This window comes from Lytechinus variegatus, chromosome 8, assembly GCF_018143015.1.
Source record: "Lytechinus variegatus isolate NC3 chromosome 8, Lvar_3.0, whole genome shotgun sequence".
Classification (NCBI taxonomy): Eukaryota; Metazoa; Echinodermata; class Echinoidea; order Temnopleuroida; family Toxopneustidae; genus Lytechinus; species Lytechinus variegatus.
In genome coordinates, this window is record NC_054747.1 from 30,797,120 (window position 1) to 30,817,364 (window position 20,245).

A 20,245-nucleotide genomic window follows, 5' to 3' on the forward strand; every position below is an offset into this window, starting at 1 on the left:
AAAACATTGTATTACATTATAATGAGAAGAAAGTTGAAATATTTCATATTTCATTATAATAACACAAAAGAAATAGTGATTGGAAATGTAATAATCAGTCCCCTCATTCACATACAGACCAGAATGTGCAGATAACTGTTTTGTGAAATTATGCGAAACTTTTGGACGTCATAATACTTTCTTATTTTGCATCTGATTTTGATGAAATTTTCTTTGCTATTGGAGTCTTTCCCTGTTTTGCTGGAGTGGACTTGTCCTTTAAGTCAATCACTGTTGAATTTTTGAGGTAATAAGGCTTTCGAAAGTTTACGATATAGGCCTACTTAATTTGGGGATCATTATCTCCTCCCTACATAAACAAGAATGAGGAAAGAAAGGAAGGATAAAAGAAAGAAAATAGTGACATATATATTAGTCATAATCTGTCACATATTTCAATTTTTTTAAATAAATTTTATCTCTTGCTTCGTTACCGCTCATTTTTTCAAATACAATTTTGTTCTGTCCCATAATTATGTGCCCCTACAAATTATCTGGCATACTGTGCCACTGATATTCATTTGTAATGTGCTCCAGGACCCAGAATAAGTTTGAGAACAATAAAATAAAAAAAATATATTTAAATGGGGGTGGGGATACGACAAAAGAATGAAAGGGAAACGGGAGTATAGGGACTATTACTGTTATTTCATTGTTGAGAGGGGGGGGGGGGTCGCGAAACGTTATCGTATACTCTCCCCCTATCATGACACTGCCCCCTTGAGTATGTATTGTACACCCTCCCCCCCCCCCCCCATTATCGGGGCAAGGTGTTTTGATACATAGGCCGGGGACAGATACTCCAAACAAGGACTTCATCGGGTAGGATAGGCCAATGTATCGAAGAATTTGGATGTTATTAAACGACCAAATTAACACTGTTATAAAATCATTATATTTTGTGTTTAAAAAAGGTATAATAAAAAAGAAGGAATACAGACATCTCATAAAACAGAAAGCAGGTGAAAGAGTTTAAAAAAGCTCTCGGTCAATAATATGTCGCTTCTATTTCATTGAGATAAAAAAAGCTAACACTTCAGGTTTTATGCCCCCACCAATACACACACATACACACACACACTCTCACTCATCCATCCCCCACACACACACACAATCTCTAATCGAAATGTCCTGGGACACCCATACTCATCAACATAGATTCTTTAAAGTGGCTTTGCCAGTAAATAGACTCAAATGAGAGAGCGGTAATATACTCTGTAAAGTAAAGTGCATTAAAGTTTATTAACATTTTACGCACACTCAGAACTATGACCACATGAAGCATAAAAAGCAGATAAAATCAATCAAAATATCGACTCTATGAGATGAAATCAATTATTGAGATGATACTAGATCAAATATTTACATTATATATCATATTTCATTCTATATAGATTAAAGGCAACTCGCGTAATAACAGAGAAGACTTCTTTGCTGCGTTATCAAGACAGCAGGAACAAAAAAATGGACAAGCATAGGCCAAATATCCATGAAGATATACACAATATGCACATAGGAAAAATTTCATGAAGGGTTCAAGACTTCGGGAAGAAAGTAAGAAACCCAGATTTAGCTTGTTTATGAGAAAATTATAGACATTACCCAATGATATTAGTATCGTATTATTCCATTCCCCATCTAACAACACAGTCTCATCTGTCGTTATGCGATGTTTTATGTTCGATAACAGCCTATCATTAGAATATAAAAAATGCCAGAAATGTTTGAACATCGGAAGCAAAATTAGTTCACGAGATCATCTAGAGTATGAAATTAAAACAATGTACGATCCAGGGGTCGCGGAACGGTTTGGGAAATTTTGGCTGATCATACAAAAACTAAACCATTCATTTTAAAGATTTTCTACACGTTTATTGAAAAAAAAAAAGATGAGGGACGGGAGACTCCTTGCGAGCCCCCAGGTTCCGCGGTCCCTGGGATCGATGAACTTTATCTGCGTAGGAAATAAGCAAAGAGTTGGAAAATAGGAAGCAATGTTGATAAAATACATGTAGATGAATGATAAAAAAAGGAAAGTGATTTTCCACACTTTTGTAAAATAAAGTTATACCCTGTAAACCCCATATGCTATCTACAAGTATCTCTGTGTATAAATAAAAGAAATTTGAACGATGATTTAGCTTAAAAGATTATCGCTTGATAATGAAACAAGAAAATATGCTTCGGTTTTCAAAATTTTGGCATTTTCTTCGAACATGGTATGTCAAATTTGCATTCACCTCGATTTCATGTAAATTAGACAAACTATTATGGAAAAGTAATGAACTTTCTAATGATAATGATCTTTTCTAGGGAAACATCATGATCGTAAATGATATGATGTTAACAGTGGTGAATCTAGTAAGACAATTTAGCATAAAAATTAGACCTACAAGAAAGCAGTCTGTTTCTGTTTGTGGTAACTCCCATAGGAACTTGGCAGGACAGCATTTGCTGGTAAATGCCAAGCTGGTATATAGCCAATTACCAATGAAACATTTTACGTCTAGGTTTATCAGTCATAGTGGCTGACGTTATAGACGACAGATATCACTCTCGGGCCTTTTTATCAAAGTGGAGACAATGGCAGAGTTGGGGGTTCGAACTCACAACCTTGCGATTATGAGTCCAATGCTCTAACCACTGGACCACACGACCCGAGTCGTAGAATGATAACAAAGTATTCTTGTGAAACCTTGAACCATTCGAATGGAGACATACTAGATATTGAGATACCAAATAAGAAAATACTGATCCAATCATCATGCTTATCTGGCTCCAAAGGGTGCCATCATAGCAGAAAGAACAAAAACACAGATTTGCATGCATCGCCAACAACACACAATTTTCACCACAGAATATAAAATCCAAAAATATAATCTGTAAGAACATGAGTAAACTACACTGGACGGATATTTAAACCGGGAAACCAATGATCCGAAATAATTCGACAATCAATATGGACGGATGTCATTAGAGACTGAACGTGGTGCATCGAAAATATACACAAATGCAGCTCTTTGGCAGTTGGTTTATGTGCTTTCATTTCTCAAATCACAAACACTAATTAGTTGTAGGCCTATATGAAATTTTTAGAAAAAACGGCATATTTTAAAATATTCATCATTTGCAGAACTAAAGTCAAATGATTGATTATTGCAATTCCGAATATCAATATGATGATATAAAATCAGACCTTGAAATATTGTGTGTGAAAGTAACAATTCATATACATAAAATTTCACTTGAATTTGTTGCAAAATCAATTTTTTGCTGGGAAGAACCGATCCATATCATATATTGCTGTATTATTATTACTATATTATTACTATTATCATCATATCATTCTTTCATTGATTCGTCAACTCGAGTAATTGAATGGAAATTTCCCGCCAACTATTTTGTTTATTAAGTGTCAGAAACTTGAATAGACGCAAAAATACTTTGTCATGATTAAATCCGTTAGACACTCGTTTACTGAACTTGATACTCTCAGAACGAAACTAATCCTGATGTTAACTTCAAAGTGTAGGACTACCCAACATGTCTTGTCTGCGATTTCTACGGACTTTTGTGATAAGCTACCGAAATCATTGCATTTGATTGGCTGAGAGCGAATTCATCAGAGAAAATTGAATGATGAGACACTTCATGAAATGCTTCTCACTTCTCGGACGCTAATGCTCATCCTTCCCACGTCCATTCAGCGTATACTCTGATAGAACGCCGACACACCGCACGACAAGTCGCATATTGTTGTTATCAAAGTCACTGACGGAAGCCACGCCCAGCGCATCCTCAAACAGTACCGGCTAAAGCAGTTCTTCCAACAGCTCGCAATCCATTATTTCCATTTGCTCCCTCTTTCACTTGCCTCTCTTTCAAAGCCTTTCGTCGTTTCATTTCCTGTTGAAGAATATACAACCGCGCCTTGCACATCTGCGGACGTTGTCCTTTGTAAGTCGCCTTATGAATGGTCGTAAAGTCCTGTTTCCCCATTCTTTGAACAGGCTCATCGTGAGGTTTGAAGCTTGGCGTCGGTTCATCCAGCGGAATGTTCTTGTACGTCTGACTATTCCAACTCTCCACTTCCATTTTCCCGCGGGGTTTGACGTATATTTTCGCTTCGTGGAAGTCGCCGTAGCGTATGCGGGGTTTTGCGCCCCAGTTGCGGAAGAAGCGATTGTTCGTTGTCTGGTCGTAGAACTTGGCGGAGCGGGGGCCGCCTTGGGTGTGAGGCCGACGGTTGGGTTGAAGGTACGCGGACTTGTCTTCAATCGGGCGATAATCCACCTGAAAACGGAGATTTGAAAATATACAAAATGGTTGTTAGAATTTAAGTTATCGAACTAAACAGTATTTTAAAAGGTGTGTGTATATACAGGAAATATATTCTAAATACGGCCTATACCATGAGTAGATGAAATATGACTAGAAGAAAACTTTATAATGAGAGAAGGAGAAAATAAAAGGCGATGTCTTGATTACCATCGGCTTGATATTGCATACGCACTTTTTTGAAATTCAAATAGTTTCTCACATTAGTTTGTTAAATTTACGACATTATCGCATTCATATAAAATGCGACATGTAACTGACCACATCAATAATTGCTAGGTATATGTCGTACATTGACCAATATGTATTTTCGCTTACAAACAATATGAACACAACATAACATAATAATATATATAACATAAAATCATTATTCTATTTAGAGAGTGGTATTCCAGCACGACACCGAAACACCAGGTTTCTATTGAGTCAAATATAATAAATAAATTACCTTATGACTGGAATCCGTTGCAAACTTGATGGATGGTGGGTTGTAGGTATCTGAATCTTTCTTCATTGTCGCAGGCTTGGGATTCACAAGAACATCATGACCTTGGAATTCTTGAGTATTCTCCGTCACGAAATCGATTCTGATAAAGACAAAGATTGAAATATATTCAAAACAATTAATATAACACCGGCCGGAGGTCAACATGGACATTTCTCATTATTGGGATTGGGGTGGGACGGGTACAAATATAACATTGAAGGCTTTAAAATCGAAAGTAATTCCATATCGATCCTGAAAGTATTGCAGTCGTTAGAAAGATCATCTAGAATCAATTACGATAAGTTCAGAAGCAGATGATTGTATCGATTCTAAATGTGTATCTCTGCCTCTGAAGTGAAAACGATGATGGGAAGACTATTCTGGTGCCGAGAGGTCAAGCCATTGAGACAATATCAACTATTACGTTTAGACTTCAAGAATAATTATGGATTAATTCTTCCTTGAATTTCAATTTGTCAGCTCATACGAGCATTAGACTGTTTTTAGATATTACGGCTCCCCGGAAAAATTATTATGAACAACGTCCACTTCCTAAACAAAATGAACTTTTCGTTATTAGACGAAGCTTTATCATTATTTTATTGAATACAATTTTTGAGGAGCATTTCTTTTAGAAGTTATTTCTTTCTCTGTAGAATTGTTAAGATCCAGTTCAACTTACTTTGAGTCCATACTAAGTCTGATGGTCGCGGGAGGCGGCGTGCAGGGTTTCGGCGGTAAGGGTTGGCTCTGATATCCGGGATAATCTTTCCTCGTCTGCGTCACCCCATCAAACTTGGCTCTCCTTGCTGCGGAGGGATACTGATTGCTAGGTCGGGCATTTTTTGATTTGTGACCAGGACCCATGTCCTTGTAGGTCAGTTTGTGGATGGTGTTATGGTCGAATTTTCCTGATAAGATGATAAATTGAAAGATCACGTCAAATTATGAATCATTTATCCAAGTACACTGCAAAAACTCCGGTGTTGATTTAACACAAGCCTGGAATCTATATAAGTCCACACCAGAGAAGTGTTAAACAACACTAGTTTCGCTTTGGTCTAACACCAGATATGTGTTTATACAACACCAATTAGTATTAAAACAACCTCGGTTTGATTCCAAACCGGTGTTGTTTCAATACTTCTCTGGTGTGGACATATATAGATTTCGGGCTGGTGTTAAATCAACACCGGAGTATTTGCAGTGTATGGAAGTATACACTCGGTTTTTCTTTCAGTTGTGATGTATATATATCCCGAAATACATATAATAACAGATTTCTACTCCTTTCTACGTTTATTATCCTCATTTTGGTGGCAGCAGTGGGATAATTGACAAGCTCAAACAAGACAAGTGATTTGGACTTTTCATTATAGTGCTATAAGTGCGCGATAGGAACTGTTTATGAGTTGCGAATGTACATGCTTTCCATGCTTATACATCTCTTGATTATGACCCCCAATTTAAAGTCGACTCAAAATCAAAACTCTAAAAGGGAACCAATTTAAGCTTCGCAATGATCTCTTCACTTTACAGGATTCTTCATTTAAAACAGAATGATTAATTTGTCATTACTCTTATCCCAACACCATGCACACGATCACTTATTTTTTCTATCACTTTATATATTAATACAAAAAAATAGAATGAAAAGACTTGGGCCACATAAACAAGATCAAGTTTAGAAGTGTGTCACGACATACCTTCCCTGACTTGAATGTTACTACCGACACCGGCTCGGATCATTTCGGATTTATTAATCGGTCTTTCTACGAAGTCTTGTTGGGTCATAGATTGGAGATTGGCCATGTCGCCGGGGTACAAAATGGAACCTGAAAAACGAGGGATTTAAAACGAAATTTTAACGATAAAATTTTAAGTGATTGTTGCAAAGATTTTAAAGAGTACCAACAATTTTTAGGATTTGTTGTCAACATTAATAAACACTGATATTCCTTATCAATAAGATGCAGCTCATGATGGATACCAAATCGAATTATTAATCAGATCTATAAAAAATTATAACCGTTGAAATAAAACTTCAAAAAACAACACAAAAATATAATTGTTTCACATTATATAATTAGGGAATTAAAATTATCCTTGCGCTTTTTATTGTCAATTGAATATAAATTAACCATACTCCTGCATTTCATATAAAGAGGCCTTTGAGTTTCTTATCTTATTTGCTTAGGCCTTAGCCAATGCATTTTTTTCTTTTCATTATGCAGGCTCATTATTACGACTTTAATGATCGGTTGTATACCTGCAAACGAGGGTAGTTCGCCGAAAGCAACCGAAGGCTTGGCCGCCCACGCTCGGAACTCTTCCTTATTCGTCGTTCGTTGGTCGAACTTTGCCGATCTTTCCCGATAGCCCTTGCTCGGTGGTCGTGCTTGGCTGATTTGTGGGAACTGTGTATGGCCAGGGTAGGTTACCTTGTAAACTGTTTCACCGTCAAGCGGTTCTTTGGTAGGTTGGTAATTTTCAACCTGTTAACACAAAAGAAAAATATTGAATGAAATTACACCTTAATGATTAATATATTATCTTGATCATATTTAAAATGTCAGATGATTTTTTTTAATATGTGTTGCTTCCTTTACGATGGAATGCAATCAACTTCTTAACATTAATAAATACAGTGATGTTTGCTCATTCCTAAGATTCTATCTGTAAAATATTCCTTTAAACTTGTTATTAACTGACAGAACAATTGTTAATTAACTCGACTGACAAGCCTCCGTCAGGCAAGTTTGAAGTTTTCAGTTGTCAGTCAGACATTTTGCAGATCTATATGGATAATGAAATAAATGTTTATTTTCATATTTCAAGCAAGTTAATAAAAAGTAAATTCACAATAGCGTCTTTTCAGGGTTATGGAGTTCAACATCGGGGGCTTATATTCTAAGGAAAACAACGCTTAGGAAAAGAGTTATACTGCCCATTCTATCTCGACCCGGGGGACGGGTAGAGGAGAAGGGGCAAGAGTTGAAATCGAATGCTTTCTCTCGTTTGTTCGCGATTATATTTCTAAAGGGGTTTCTTTGCCTAATATTTCCTCTTTATTCTCCCCCAACCATCCCACTCCCCTGCCCCCCCCCCCCACCACCAGAAGTGGAGCCCGGAGTACGTGATCCCGTGAACCCTTTCTCCTTTAATATGCCACTGATCAGTTGGTGGTGCGTTACCCCCCCCCCCCAAAAAAAAGGACCTTTCCATCTATTCCATGTACATATCGTAACAGGGGTCTATATTGGGAGGGGGTGAATCTTTTTCTTCTTCTTACCGGTTTTATTTTCTCAGGCTTCGTCACCTCTCCCCGCGGTATGAAGTCGTGTCTTTGCGTGGTGTCAAATACCATCCGTGGGGGGTTGGGGTCCCGGGGCGTCGGGGGAGGTATAAGGGGCAACTGCCTTTGGGCATCGGGGTAGGAAGTGAAGGTCTGTTGGTAATGGCTGAGTTCACAAGGGCGGTCCGCCCCGGCAGGTCGCCGTTTCCGATCGTAGTCTTTGTGGCGCCCACATCGTCTGGAATTAAAGAAAAAAAATGACAAAATGACATGAGATTATACACAAGCTTCACAACATTCAAACAGAAGGGCAAATTATTCAATTAAATTCCATTAATATAATCATCCCACCCAATGAAAATATATACGAATTTCCACTTCATTTGTACTACCCTAAAACCCTTTAAAACTCTAAAAGTAAAAATATACCACATTATTTTCACACATTAGAACATAACGATGCGGCAATCACAACAAATAAGGGGAAAATATTAAAATTACAGATTTCGAGCACAAGATTGATTTTAAATTGCATGACGAAAACAAACTGTTCTTTATTTTTTTGTAGAATAATATTTAAGTGAGATTAGGGAAGGATTGTGAAAATAAGAATAAGAGAAAGGGTATTAAGTGTGAAGAGAGAAAAAGAATAGAGAGGGGGCAGCTAACTTGTTATCATAACCTTCTATATAGACATTAATGAAAATCGAATCTGCACCTGTATGATTAAGATTCAAATCAATAATTCATTTTCAATTTATTATATCATAATTACTAAGTTATTAGTTCACAATGCATGAATCAATTCCCATTGTTCATTTGGATCCCCCAGAAAGACAAGCATGCATGCAATTTCTTTGTAATCGATTCGCAGTGTATGTTATGACATGTTAATGTTAACATATGACTTGGGCGGTTGATTCAATTCAAAGCCCTTTGAAATATCAAACAGTATAGACTTGACAAAATCCCGGTCTTCAGAAAACATGTTTGTCGGGGGGTCTTTTATGACGATATTTATCGACATATTGCACAGCTTTTCACTTGCCCTTCACCTCTGTAAAGGAGCGAACTTTAATAATCATGATAATAACATAACAGTCACAGAGGCAATAACAGTAAAAAGGCATCATAAAAATCAATATGTGGGCTCGAAGTTCAAGGCTGCTGAATATTGAGAATTCTATAGCGCGACGCCCCTTCACCGACGAAAAAGAGGATTTTGCGCTGCTAGGCAACGTGAAGCGAAGTGTTTGGTGACAGAGCGTGAGGGCACCGTAATTCAAAGGACCCGCTTGGAAACGTGGTTTCAGAATACTGAAAGTTGGATCATATTCAGCTAGGAGGGGGGGGGGAGGTGATCCCCTAACCATTTTTTCTTCTGTAAATATTTCTTGAGTGTTTAAATTCTTCTTCTTCAACCACAACATGAACAAACAAAAATAAAAATTCCCGACTTAAGATGATGACGATCATGACAATGGTAGTGATGATGATGACAAGGATGAAAAAGATGCTGCTGCTGATGATGACGATGGTGATAATGATGATGATTATGATGATGATGCTGATGATGATGATGATGCTGATGATGATGACGATGATGATAATTATGATGATTATGATCATGATGATCACAAAGATGAAAAAGATGCTGCTGATGATGATGACGATGGTAATGATGATGATTTTGATGATGACGATGATGATGATGGTGCTGCTAATGATGATGACGATGATGATAATTATGATGATTATGATGATGATGATCACAAAGATGAAAAAGATGCTGCTGATGATGATGACGTTGGTAATGATGATGATTTTGATGATGACGATGATGATGGTGGTGCTGCTTATGATGATGACGATGATGATAATTATGATGATTATGATCATGATGATCGCAAAGATGAAAAAGATGCTGCTGATGATGATGACGATGGTAATGATGATAATTTTGATGATGACGATGATGATGATGGTGCTGCTTATGATGATGACGATGATGATAATTATGATGATTATGATGATGATGATCACAAAGATGAAAAAGATGCTGCTGATGATGATGACGATGGTAATGATGATGATTTTGATGATGACGATGATGATGATGGTGCTGCTTATGGTGATGACGATGGTGATAATGATGATGATGATGATTTTGATGATGACGATGATGATGATGATGGTGCTGCTTATGGTGATGACGATGGTGATAATGATGATGATGATGATGAAGAGGAAAAGGATGATGATGATGATAATGATCGACGATGATCACTAACAATTACGTTCCTTACACCATTATCTCCCAATACTAAAACGTCAGTTAAAGATTATTCTTTCAATGTTCAGGAGACAGTTGGACGCATCCACTATAGGCTCTTAAAGGGCCGGAGGATCTCATAAAAAATGGTAACATTAAGAAAAAAGTTGTATTGATTAATGGTGAATGCCTGTACGCAGTGCCCTCTTTTGAATGTACACAATTACATCAAGCTGATCCGGAAATGCGAGCAGGTGATGTATTTTTCTATTCATCCACCGACGACAACCAGTTTGAGCGACATTTCCTATTGACATGGCGACCAGAAAACCCGAATTATAAAAATAAACCCCCATCAACATTATTTCATGTTCCAAAAGAAATCATGGGTTAACCATGATTTCTGGCGGATAGACGGAAGGGGGGGGGTCTTGGTCAGATATACTGGACCCAAAAATCTTCACGACTAAGAAGACACCCCCCCCCACCAAAAAAAAGGGGGAAATAAAAATAAAAGGAAAAATGTGAAATATTATACTACTTTTTGAATATCATTATTTTTATAATGTTAAATATATTATGTTGTTAAATATTGTGAGTTTTCATTTCATTGGTGATGTAACTTCATGTATTGATTTAATTTTTTCTAATTTGTATTAAGTATTTTAGGATTAGGTTTATTATATAATTCAGATAAGATTTATGTATTAGTTATTAAATATATTTTGTAAAGCGCATAGAGAGTCTTGAATATTATGCGCTATATAAATTTCAAATATAATTATTATTACGTCAAAATCAATTGAAAAAGTTAGATTTTTGAATTAAAAATGTACGTTTCAAAAATGAGTTTGTTGAAATTTGTTGCTTAATTACGCTACTGTCCATGATCATGTTTGAGGTGGCTTTAAAGAATTGTGATTCTGCAACCTTGTCTTATCTTGATCATGTCGACGTTGTTTATAGATAAGTTAATGTAACATCATAAATATGAAGGAAACGAAAGTGTGTCCCATTTCTTATATCAATATGGTGAACAATAGTTCTGTAATTTCCTTTTTTTCCCTTTGATTTCCTTACTTCTCTTTATCGAACAATGTTAAAAAACTGATTTTACAGAAGCAAAAAGAAAGAAGATTATGCAAAACACAATAACAGAATCATTCTGTAAATTCATAAAACAGGAATTTTCTGCAATTTAACAGTACAGGTCTGTTTAAAAAGGGGAAAAGGGTGTTTTATTAAAGGAAATTTGTAAAGTTCCATACACCAAATACCAATTTCCTGTGAGAATACGCAATCTGGTATGATTACAGGACTGGTGTTCTCGAGACTCTGCTGCAGGAACTTCTTTTATTTTAAGGATAAATTTTCTAACAGTGTATATAGGATTTGGCACATTTTATTCTGGTTAATGCATTACGACTTAAATAACATAAGCATGTAAAGAAAGTGAGAGAACTACTCTGAAAGAGCAAATATTGAACGTTGACAAGTTGACGCTGACACCCAAACAGAATCAAATTTACAAGTCAACTCAAACATTTTAGCTCCTCTTTGAATTTCACTGAACTGTTATATACCACTATAAAGTTCAGTGATGAATTTTCAGGGCGCGTTTGTTTAAAGAACAAACCAATTCGTGTAGTATAATTGATTACACTTACTCACAAATGTTTAACCAATCCTTAAAGGACAAGTTGACCCCCCAAAAAAGTTAAATTGAGTAAAAAGAGAAAAATCTAAAAAGCGTAACACTGAAAATTTCATCGGAATCGGATGTAAATTAAGATATGGCATTACATGTCTAAACTTTGCTTAATTTCACAAAACGTTTATATGCACATTATGGTCGGTATGCAAATGAGGGGACTGCTGACATCACTCACTCATATATTTCTTTTGTACATGTATTTCGTTAAGTGAAATATTTCAATGTTCTTCTCATATTCGTGTGAACCAAAGTTTTATTCACCCATGAACATGTCCACTAGAAAATAATGAAAAGAATCTTATTAACTAGTATACTTTTTAGAAGAATCTTGTCATTCTTATATAGAAATTCTTATACAGTGTACTTGAAAGGGCAACTCTGACTATATAAACAAGTTGATGCCTTTTCAAGTTTGAGTTGTTTAAGAATGTTGGTTAAAACTTCTGTGACCGTTTTCAATTACACTGTTTACGAAAACGAAAAGATAAAAATAACACAACTGGCTTAAGAAGAATTTGCACTGTTGATGAATAATATTACATTAATTTTACGCATTATGAAGGTGTACCAGTGAAACATTGCTTAAATTTTTTTTTCTACCCATCAAACCTAAACATAACTCATACAAACCCTTTCTCTCAATACTCTACATTCTTATAGTTTATCTTAGAATTAGATGGGTGTGGACTGACTTTAATTGTGGCAGTGGTCATGGTAATATTGCAAGGAATTCATCTGGAAGGAAACATTTGTTTGTTTTCCCCCACATTTTGGTAATAATTTTTCAGATAAATTTTGAAGAAGAAAAGATATTGAGAAATGCTCATTAATTATAGCCTCAATTACACCCAGGAATACATGATATTGAAGATCTTATAAAAAAAAACATCCACAGTGTACAGTGTATCAAAGTTATTTTTGAAGCAAAGACACAATAGTGTGACACAAATTTGTGAGAAAAAAAATCGCAAATTTCTGGGACACCTCGGCCCGAGTTGATCTGTATTGATGAATTAATAGACATTCCATATAGATACATGTTATAGTTAAAATGAATTATTTTGAATCATCTTATTGAAATAATTCTGTCCCTCTTCGCTCAGAAAAATTGGTAAAATTTGAACCATTCCTACAACTTACTCAAGAGTTTATAAACAGTATTAGTCCCTTTCTAATCTAGGTCCTTTCGCAGACAATAATCATTTTAATCAGTTATCAAATGAAAATACTAAAGGGTGTTTACATAATATTTGATAAACAGTGAAGGCAACTCAATACTTATCAATTATCAAATGTCAATATATGATATCCCATTATTTCCAACGCATGGGGCAATTTACTTTTGATAATATCCATATGCCATTATTATATTTAGATATGAATTTGAAATTCTATATCTGCACGTGCCGGCATGAATTAACATTTAAACAGGAATTTGAACAAAAATAATTTATTTTGTTTATTGCTTCTGTTTTTTTTCTGTTTCTTTTTTTGTGGCGAAGTAAGGGAATAGAAGATAAGGTTTACATGAAATGGGTTACATTACAAGTATTGTTTGGGAAATGTTAAAAACTAAAACATCACAGTATGACAAAAATACCATTTAACATCTATCAAACATTAAAATTGAAAACAAACCATAATACTCACCCGCATTCGCAGATCTCACTAATGTTTATAAATTTGGGAAATTCCATGTTAAGGATTTCAGTGTCAATTGTCCCAGCAGTTCCGACATTTCTCGAAGCAGGCATCTTGTCTCACGATTTTTATCCCAAAAATAAATAAAAATCAACACACTCCAGTCACGACACGTTTTTCTTTCAATTCTCCAAGAACCCGAAGTTCTGGTTCGTTGCCATAGTAATTTGAAATCGGACGTCCCAAATGGAGTATACTTCCACGCGTCGAGTGTTGAGTCGATCGCTGGCGGAGGTCCCCCCGTTGAAGGTGAGGTCAGGAGTAGTACCCGTCCCACGAAGAAGCTTCGCTAAATTGTCTTCTTTCTTTTTCCCTACTAGTAAAAATTTCCGTCAAATAAATCCAAGTGAATATTTTGTTTGATGAAATTCAGCTTTAACTAATATTTGGTATAAGGCAACGATATTAGCCAGAAAAACAGTGCAAATTGGATAAAGAATACCCAAGAAACATATATATGTTACACGAGTCTCAATTATGTTTCGCGGTCGGGTTTACAAGCCGATGAATAGTTTTTGCTACGCTATACACCTGTTACTACCAACAGCAATCAGTGAACACTCGGCGACCCGTGTTCTATTGTGTGCGTTGTGTGGGTCCGTTGCTAAGGCCTCTAAGTGGTGTATGAATATTCATTGGGCGGCGGTCACGGGGACAATCGTGGAACAAAGTTGATTATCTCCAAACTAAAACAGGGTGCGTTTCATTATGTGCTATAGTTTCATCCGCGGAAGTGCGGAACATGTTTAAACTACTTGATAAGGTTTTTATTTTGCTTGATATAATTTATTAGGGCCTATATCCAAAATTGCGACTGGGTCTTGACAGGAATAATCTTGACGTACACTCTAGAACGTTGTAGCCTATATGTACCTGTAATTGTTATAGTTTCAAAACATTGTTTATACGGGCATGCATAGTTGTATATACACTGTTTGTAATAGTTTAATTTTTCGAGAATATATTTTTTTTTTTGGGGGGGTGGGGGCTGATTTATAACCCAAAACGTGTGTAAGCCTATCACAGAAGAGGTAAATATATTGATCAAGTCGATTCTCATTATTTCATTCAATTAAAGATAAAATTACAACCTTTCCCGATCAAATTCATAATTTCTTGTTGAAACAGAAGGCTTCCATCCAGGAGAGTATTATAGAGTAATATTCATTTGAAAAATACAAATATAGACTTAGTTGGTTCCCTCTCGCCTACATGTCATATACGCATGGGGTTTGGAATTAAGGGGATGGTCCGGACTAAAAATATTTATATCTTAATATATAGAGTAGAATTCACTGAGCAAAATGCCGAAGATTTCATCAAAATCGGATAACAAATAACAAAGTTATTGAAGCTTTAAGTTAAGCAATATCTTGTGAAAACAGTCATCATGAATATTTATTAGGTGGGCTGATGATGTCACATCCCCACTTTCCGTTTTCTTATGTTATTACAAAAATTCATATTTGTTTTTCATTACTTCATAATTGAATAATATGTCTCCCTTATAACGAAATAAGTTGCAGCAATAAATATATAATGCACTAAATCAGTTGTCAGTGCAATATATAGTTCTTGGAGGAAAAAAATTTGAATAAGCCTAATTTCATATAATAACATTCCAAAGAACAAGTGGTGTGTGACATCATCAGCCCACCTAATGAATATTCATGACGACTGTTTTCACGAAATATTGCTAAACATTAAAATGCAATAACTTTGTTATTTGCTATCCGATTTTGATTAAATTTTCGGCCTTTTGCAAAGTGAATTCTAAATACTTTCAGCCCGGACCATCTCTTTAATAATTTAATATTACCCTGCATACACTGGGAATTTCGTTGTAATTATTTTCCTGGCTATAATATAAAAGTACCGTGATTGACAGATGGGGAGGGGGTGTGGAACTAATTATGAGGGAGCAATTGAAGGAGGGGTGAGCCGGTGGAACAAGTGGACTGACGGTCGACTCTATTGTAAAAAAAAGGCTAATGCTCACCTGAAATTTCTGTACCGGTACAAAAAATTGAGTGAAGAAATCAAGACGCATTTTTTTTTCATTAATACAGTGAGTTATTTGATTATGCTAATGCAGCATGGTACTGCAGTTTTGGAAAGATTGAGCAAAAAAAAGTTATAATAAATTAAAATAAGATTGTTAGATCAAACAATCAATCAATCAATCAACGTCGCACTTAGCACAGCCCAGACGCCGTTTTCTAAATAAATAAATTTGAAAAAAGTTACTTGGGAAATATGATTCCATGACATTTGCTCCGGCGACAATTACTCCGCTCTAAACTCCACACTCTACTGGAATGGCCAATTTCAACCTGTCCCTGGGTTTGAAACTATATCGTACCCTAAAAACCTTGCCATATTACAACCATAAAATTCAAGTTAAGCCCGGAGCGATAATTGTGGCAAGATGTCGTGTCACTGGAAAGGTTGGCCCTCTTTATAGAAGACCGTATCATCGAGGTAGCTTAATTTTCCATGACAATTCATTACAGACGCACAATCAATCGAACTTGGACTTTGTTAGAGATGTAATTAAAAATGCAAAACACCCAAACACCTGGTAAACAAAACAACCCTTTTTGACCGACAGAATGTACAAGGACAACGCGCGGCTTTTGCTGAATTCATTAATTGACCAAACCTTGCTTTAGCGTTGAAAGGATTATCGATTTATTTCTTTTGATTCAATGAAAGCGATGTCTTTGCTCTTAACAAGCTCGATTGAAAATATATCCTCCTTTATGAATGCCTTCTCGCAGCTCATCAAAGGCTATAGATAAGACAAATTTGACTTCTAAAGGGGCGCGGTGCCGGTGATTTTTTTTTTTTGGGGGGGGGGGCAATCATTATGGTGGCACTGGAGGAAAAAAATACAACTTCGTGGAACCACAATTGAATATGTTATAGCGAATGTAGAGTTGGAGGGTGTGTGCGTGTGTGACTGAGTGTAAACAATACTGTAGTCTTGTCAATATATTTGCTGACAAAAAGTACCCAAACCCTCTGCCAAATCTCGGACCCGCCCCCTGTTCACGGTATATTCTCATTAAAACCCTTTAGGACATTGACCTGCAGCCGCCCATCGAACATTCTCACACTGTCTTCGCCCCTAGAACCCCCCCCCTTCTCTATTATAAATCTCCTTGCCTTCTCATTCTTTTTTCTCCTCTTCCTCCCCACCATACCTTTTCCCCCCCCCCTCTTTCTCTCTCTACCTGTTTCTGTTTTTACCCCTTTTTTTTTTTTTCCTATTGTATTCTTTTCTTGTGTATCTTTTACCTTTGTCATGTTTTGTTTTTTACTTTACTATTTTACATACGATCTTCCTCTTTTTTTCATGCCATGTTATCCATACTTATTTCTTGTTCCATCATATATACCTTAATTATATCATATTGTTAGTTTATTAGACTTCATAATTGTACATTCAAGCAATGTATTCTATTTTTTAGTGTGTTTTTTGTCATTGATTAGTTTTAGTTTTTCTTTTTTGTGTGTGTTTTATTGTTGTTGCTTTTTTTAGTTGTTTTGTTTCTCTTGTATTTTTAAGGATATTACATGTACACACTGAATACTATTTAGTCATGTACTTGAAACAAAGGAGACCCTAGCCTTACAAGCCTTGCTTTTTCAGGGGTTCTCCTTGTCTTTCTCTCAATACGTAATTAGTTATTTGCTGTGTTTCTTTTTTTCTCTCTACTGTAACAATGATGTATGGTTAATTGATTTTCATTTGTAGAATGTGAAATCACACTTGTAAGATAAATGTATGTGCAGACAGAAAGACGAATAAATATCTTATCTTATCTTACAAGCTCTCAATATTATTATACCACCCCCATCAAAATCAATCAAACAAACATTCCTACCAATCACCACAATCATCCCAATTTTCAACTCTCAATATTTCATCTAGATCCTTATTAAAAATCTCTCTCAAACTCCCTATGCAGAGTCCCATTTCATATAGGCTTAAAATAGTAACAAATTTTCTATAACCAGAATATATACTGCCAGCCAATCAGAGTGACTGATTTCAGTACCTTTAAAGGGGAAGTTCACCCTGACAAAAAGTTTATTGTAAAAATAGCAGAAAAAATAATAAAAAATATTAACGAAGATTTGAGAAAAATTCATCAAAAAATTAAAAAGTTATTAGAATTTCAATTATTTGATTTGTGACGTCATATGCGAGCAGCATTCCTACATAAAGCGAATGGTAAAAAATCAATGAAATGTCATTTTCTCAGAAAATTAAAATGGTTTTCACTGTACCTATTGTATATCAATAGACAAATCATTTCAAACCCGATCATGAATAGAAAACATAATTAAGTCATCGGGAACCATAAAAAATTTGAAATTCATGCATTTTATATTACATAACACATGAAGCAGCTGCTCGTTTATGACGTCACAAATCCAAAACTTTGAACTCCAATAACTTTCTTATTCTTTAACGGATTTTCCTCAAACTTCACCAATATTTTCTACTATTTTTTCTGCTATTTTTACAACAAAGTTTTCTTCAGGGTGAACTTCCCCTTTAAAGGACAAGTCCACTACAACAAAAACTTGAGTTGAATAAAATGAGAAAAATTCAACAAGCATAAAATTGAAAATTTCATCAATCGGATGAAAAATACTAAAGTTATGACATTTTAAAGTTTCGCTTCATTTCACAAAACAGTTATATGCACATCTCGGTCGGTATGCAAATGAGGGAACTGATGACATCACTCACTCACTATTTCTTTTGTATTTTATTATTTGAAATATTTTGATTTTCTCGCCATTGTCATGTGAAATGAAGTTTCATTCCTCTCTGAACACGTGGAATTCCATTATTTTACACATTTTGTGCTTCAGGCAAGGAGGTCCTATTCATCAAATTCGTAAAAATTGAAATATTGTATAATTCAAACAATACAAAACAAAAGAAATAGTGAGTGACATCATCGACTCTCATTTGGATATAACTGGCTCGTTCATATAACTATTTTGTTAAAACTAAGCAAAACTTTGAAATGTCACCACTTTCTTATTTCATATCCCATTTTGATGAAATTTTCAGCATTGTGCTTGTCTGATGTATTGATTCAAATCAACATTTTTCTGAGGTGGACGTAACCTTTAAACTGTTATAATGCAAATTTGTTATTATAACAAGTATCACGAAACATGCCCAAGATTTATTGGTCGTCGTCTGCTTCGTCTACCTTGTTTGACGTCACATACTTGGTCTTATCCTACTTCATCTACAACCAATTTGCCAACTTATCATTTGATTTTATTGTAATTGGCTTATTTACCGCTTGGACTAATTGTAAAGTCCATTTACCATTTCGTCTAAATTCCATTTAGGCTACATAACCATTTCTTCTATTATCCACTTGCTCCAACAACACTTAGTCTATAGTTAGATAAACTGCTTATGAACCAAAGTTTATTTATTGTTCCCTTCTGCATACATTCATATAATTCGTATGAAACATTTCAAAGTACATAATTAACATAAAATTTGTTTACTGTTTTTGGTATGATTCATCATTATAAAGTGTACTAAAAATATCACTCAACACACACAAAAAATATATCCACTACCAACATCCTATACAACATACAATTAGCGGCAGGATTGTCATCGTGTATTGACAACCCCAGATTCAAACTAAGTGTAAACAAGATATTAGACTATATTTACACTAAGTAGGTAGACCAAATGTAGCATTGGCCTAATTGATAGACGAAATGGGTTCCCTCCTTGTGTCTTAGACTATCTGAGAAGTAGGCGAAATGCATTGTAGGTGGCAAATTGCCATTCATCTACTGCCAACTCGTCCACTCACCAGATGATCTTTCATTTTGTCGAATACAATTGCGTCCATCAACATTTCGTCTAAAAATTTGGTCTTTTAACCATTTGGTCCAATCATCACTTCATCTAATCACCAATGTCTATGACCATTTCGTCTCATAGCCAATTGTTCTAATATCCATTTCATTTTCATTCATTTCAAACAATTTAACGCTTAGTCCAATTAGACCAAATGGTATACGGACTACATGGCTATTGGACCAACTGGTTATTAGACGAAATGGTATTAGACTAAACAAGCAGGACATAAGGTGAGTGGACAAACTGACGGTAGACCAAATGAGAGTAGACGAATTGACATTACACGAATTGGCATAAGACGAATTAGAAATAAACCCCACATTCCTTCCCATAACAAAACAATCATTGACTAAAATCAACCTGTTCATTCACATATTCATGAATTTATTTTGCAACTATAAATTTGAAATCTCAACATTTTCTTGGTAAAAACAACATCAACAATAAAAAAACATGTGTTGATATATACTGCAATGGAA

The 20,245-nt window shown here is 35.4% G+C and overlaps 1 protein-coding gene across 1 annotated transcript; it reads right to left on the reverse strand.

The window, feature by feature from the left end:
• Positions 1 to 3,443: 3,443 nt before the first annotated feature.
• LOC121420327 lies at positions 3,444 to 14,392 on the reverse strand. The gene is made up of 7 exons (XM_041614914.1): positions 13,796 to 14,392; positions 8,157 to 8,397; positions 7,134 to 7,359; positions 6,571 to 6,699; positions 5,547 to 5,775; positions 4,826 to 4,964; positions 3,444 to 4,332 (listed from the first exon to the last, which is right to left on the reverse strand). Exons 1-7 carry the CDS (start codon positions 13,897 to 13,899, stop codon positions 3,838 to 3,840), a joined length of 1,563 nt encoding a protein of 520 aa, XP_041470848.1. The 5' UTR covers positions 13,900 to 14,392; the 3' UTR covers positions 3,444 to 3,837.
• Positions 14,393 to 20,245: the final 5,853 nt, after the last annotated feature.

What these genes read in the sequence shown, in the direction of transcription:
- LOC121420327 (XM_041614914.1), bottom strand. Translation starts at nt 13,899, where the DNA reads ATGCCTGCTTCGAGAAATGTCGGAACTGCTGGGACAATTGACACTGAA. An exon ending in AGTGAGATCTGCGAATGCGG is followed by an intron (nt 8,398 to 13,795) that starts GTGAGTATTATG and finishes CTTTAATTCCAG; the next exon opens with ACGATGTGGGCGCCACAAAG. An exon ending in CAACGGATTCCAGTCATAAG is followed by an intron (nt 4,333 to 4,825) that starts GTAATTTATTTA and finishes CTCCGTTTTCAG; the next exon opens with GTGGATTATCGCCCGATTGA.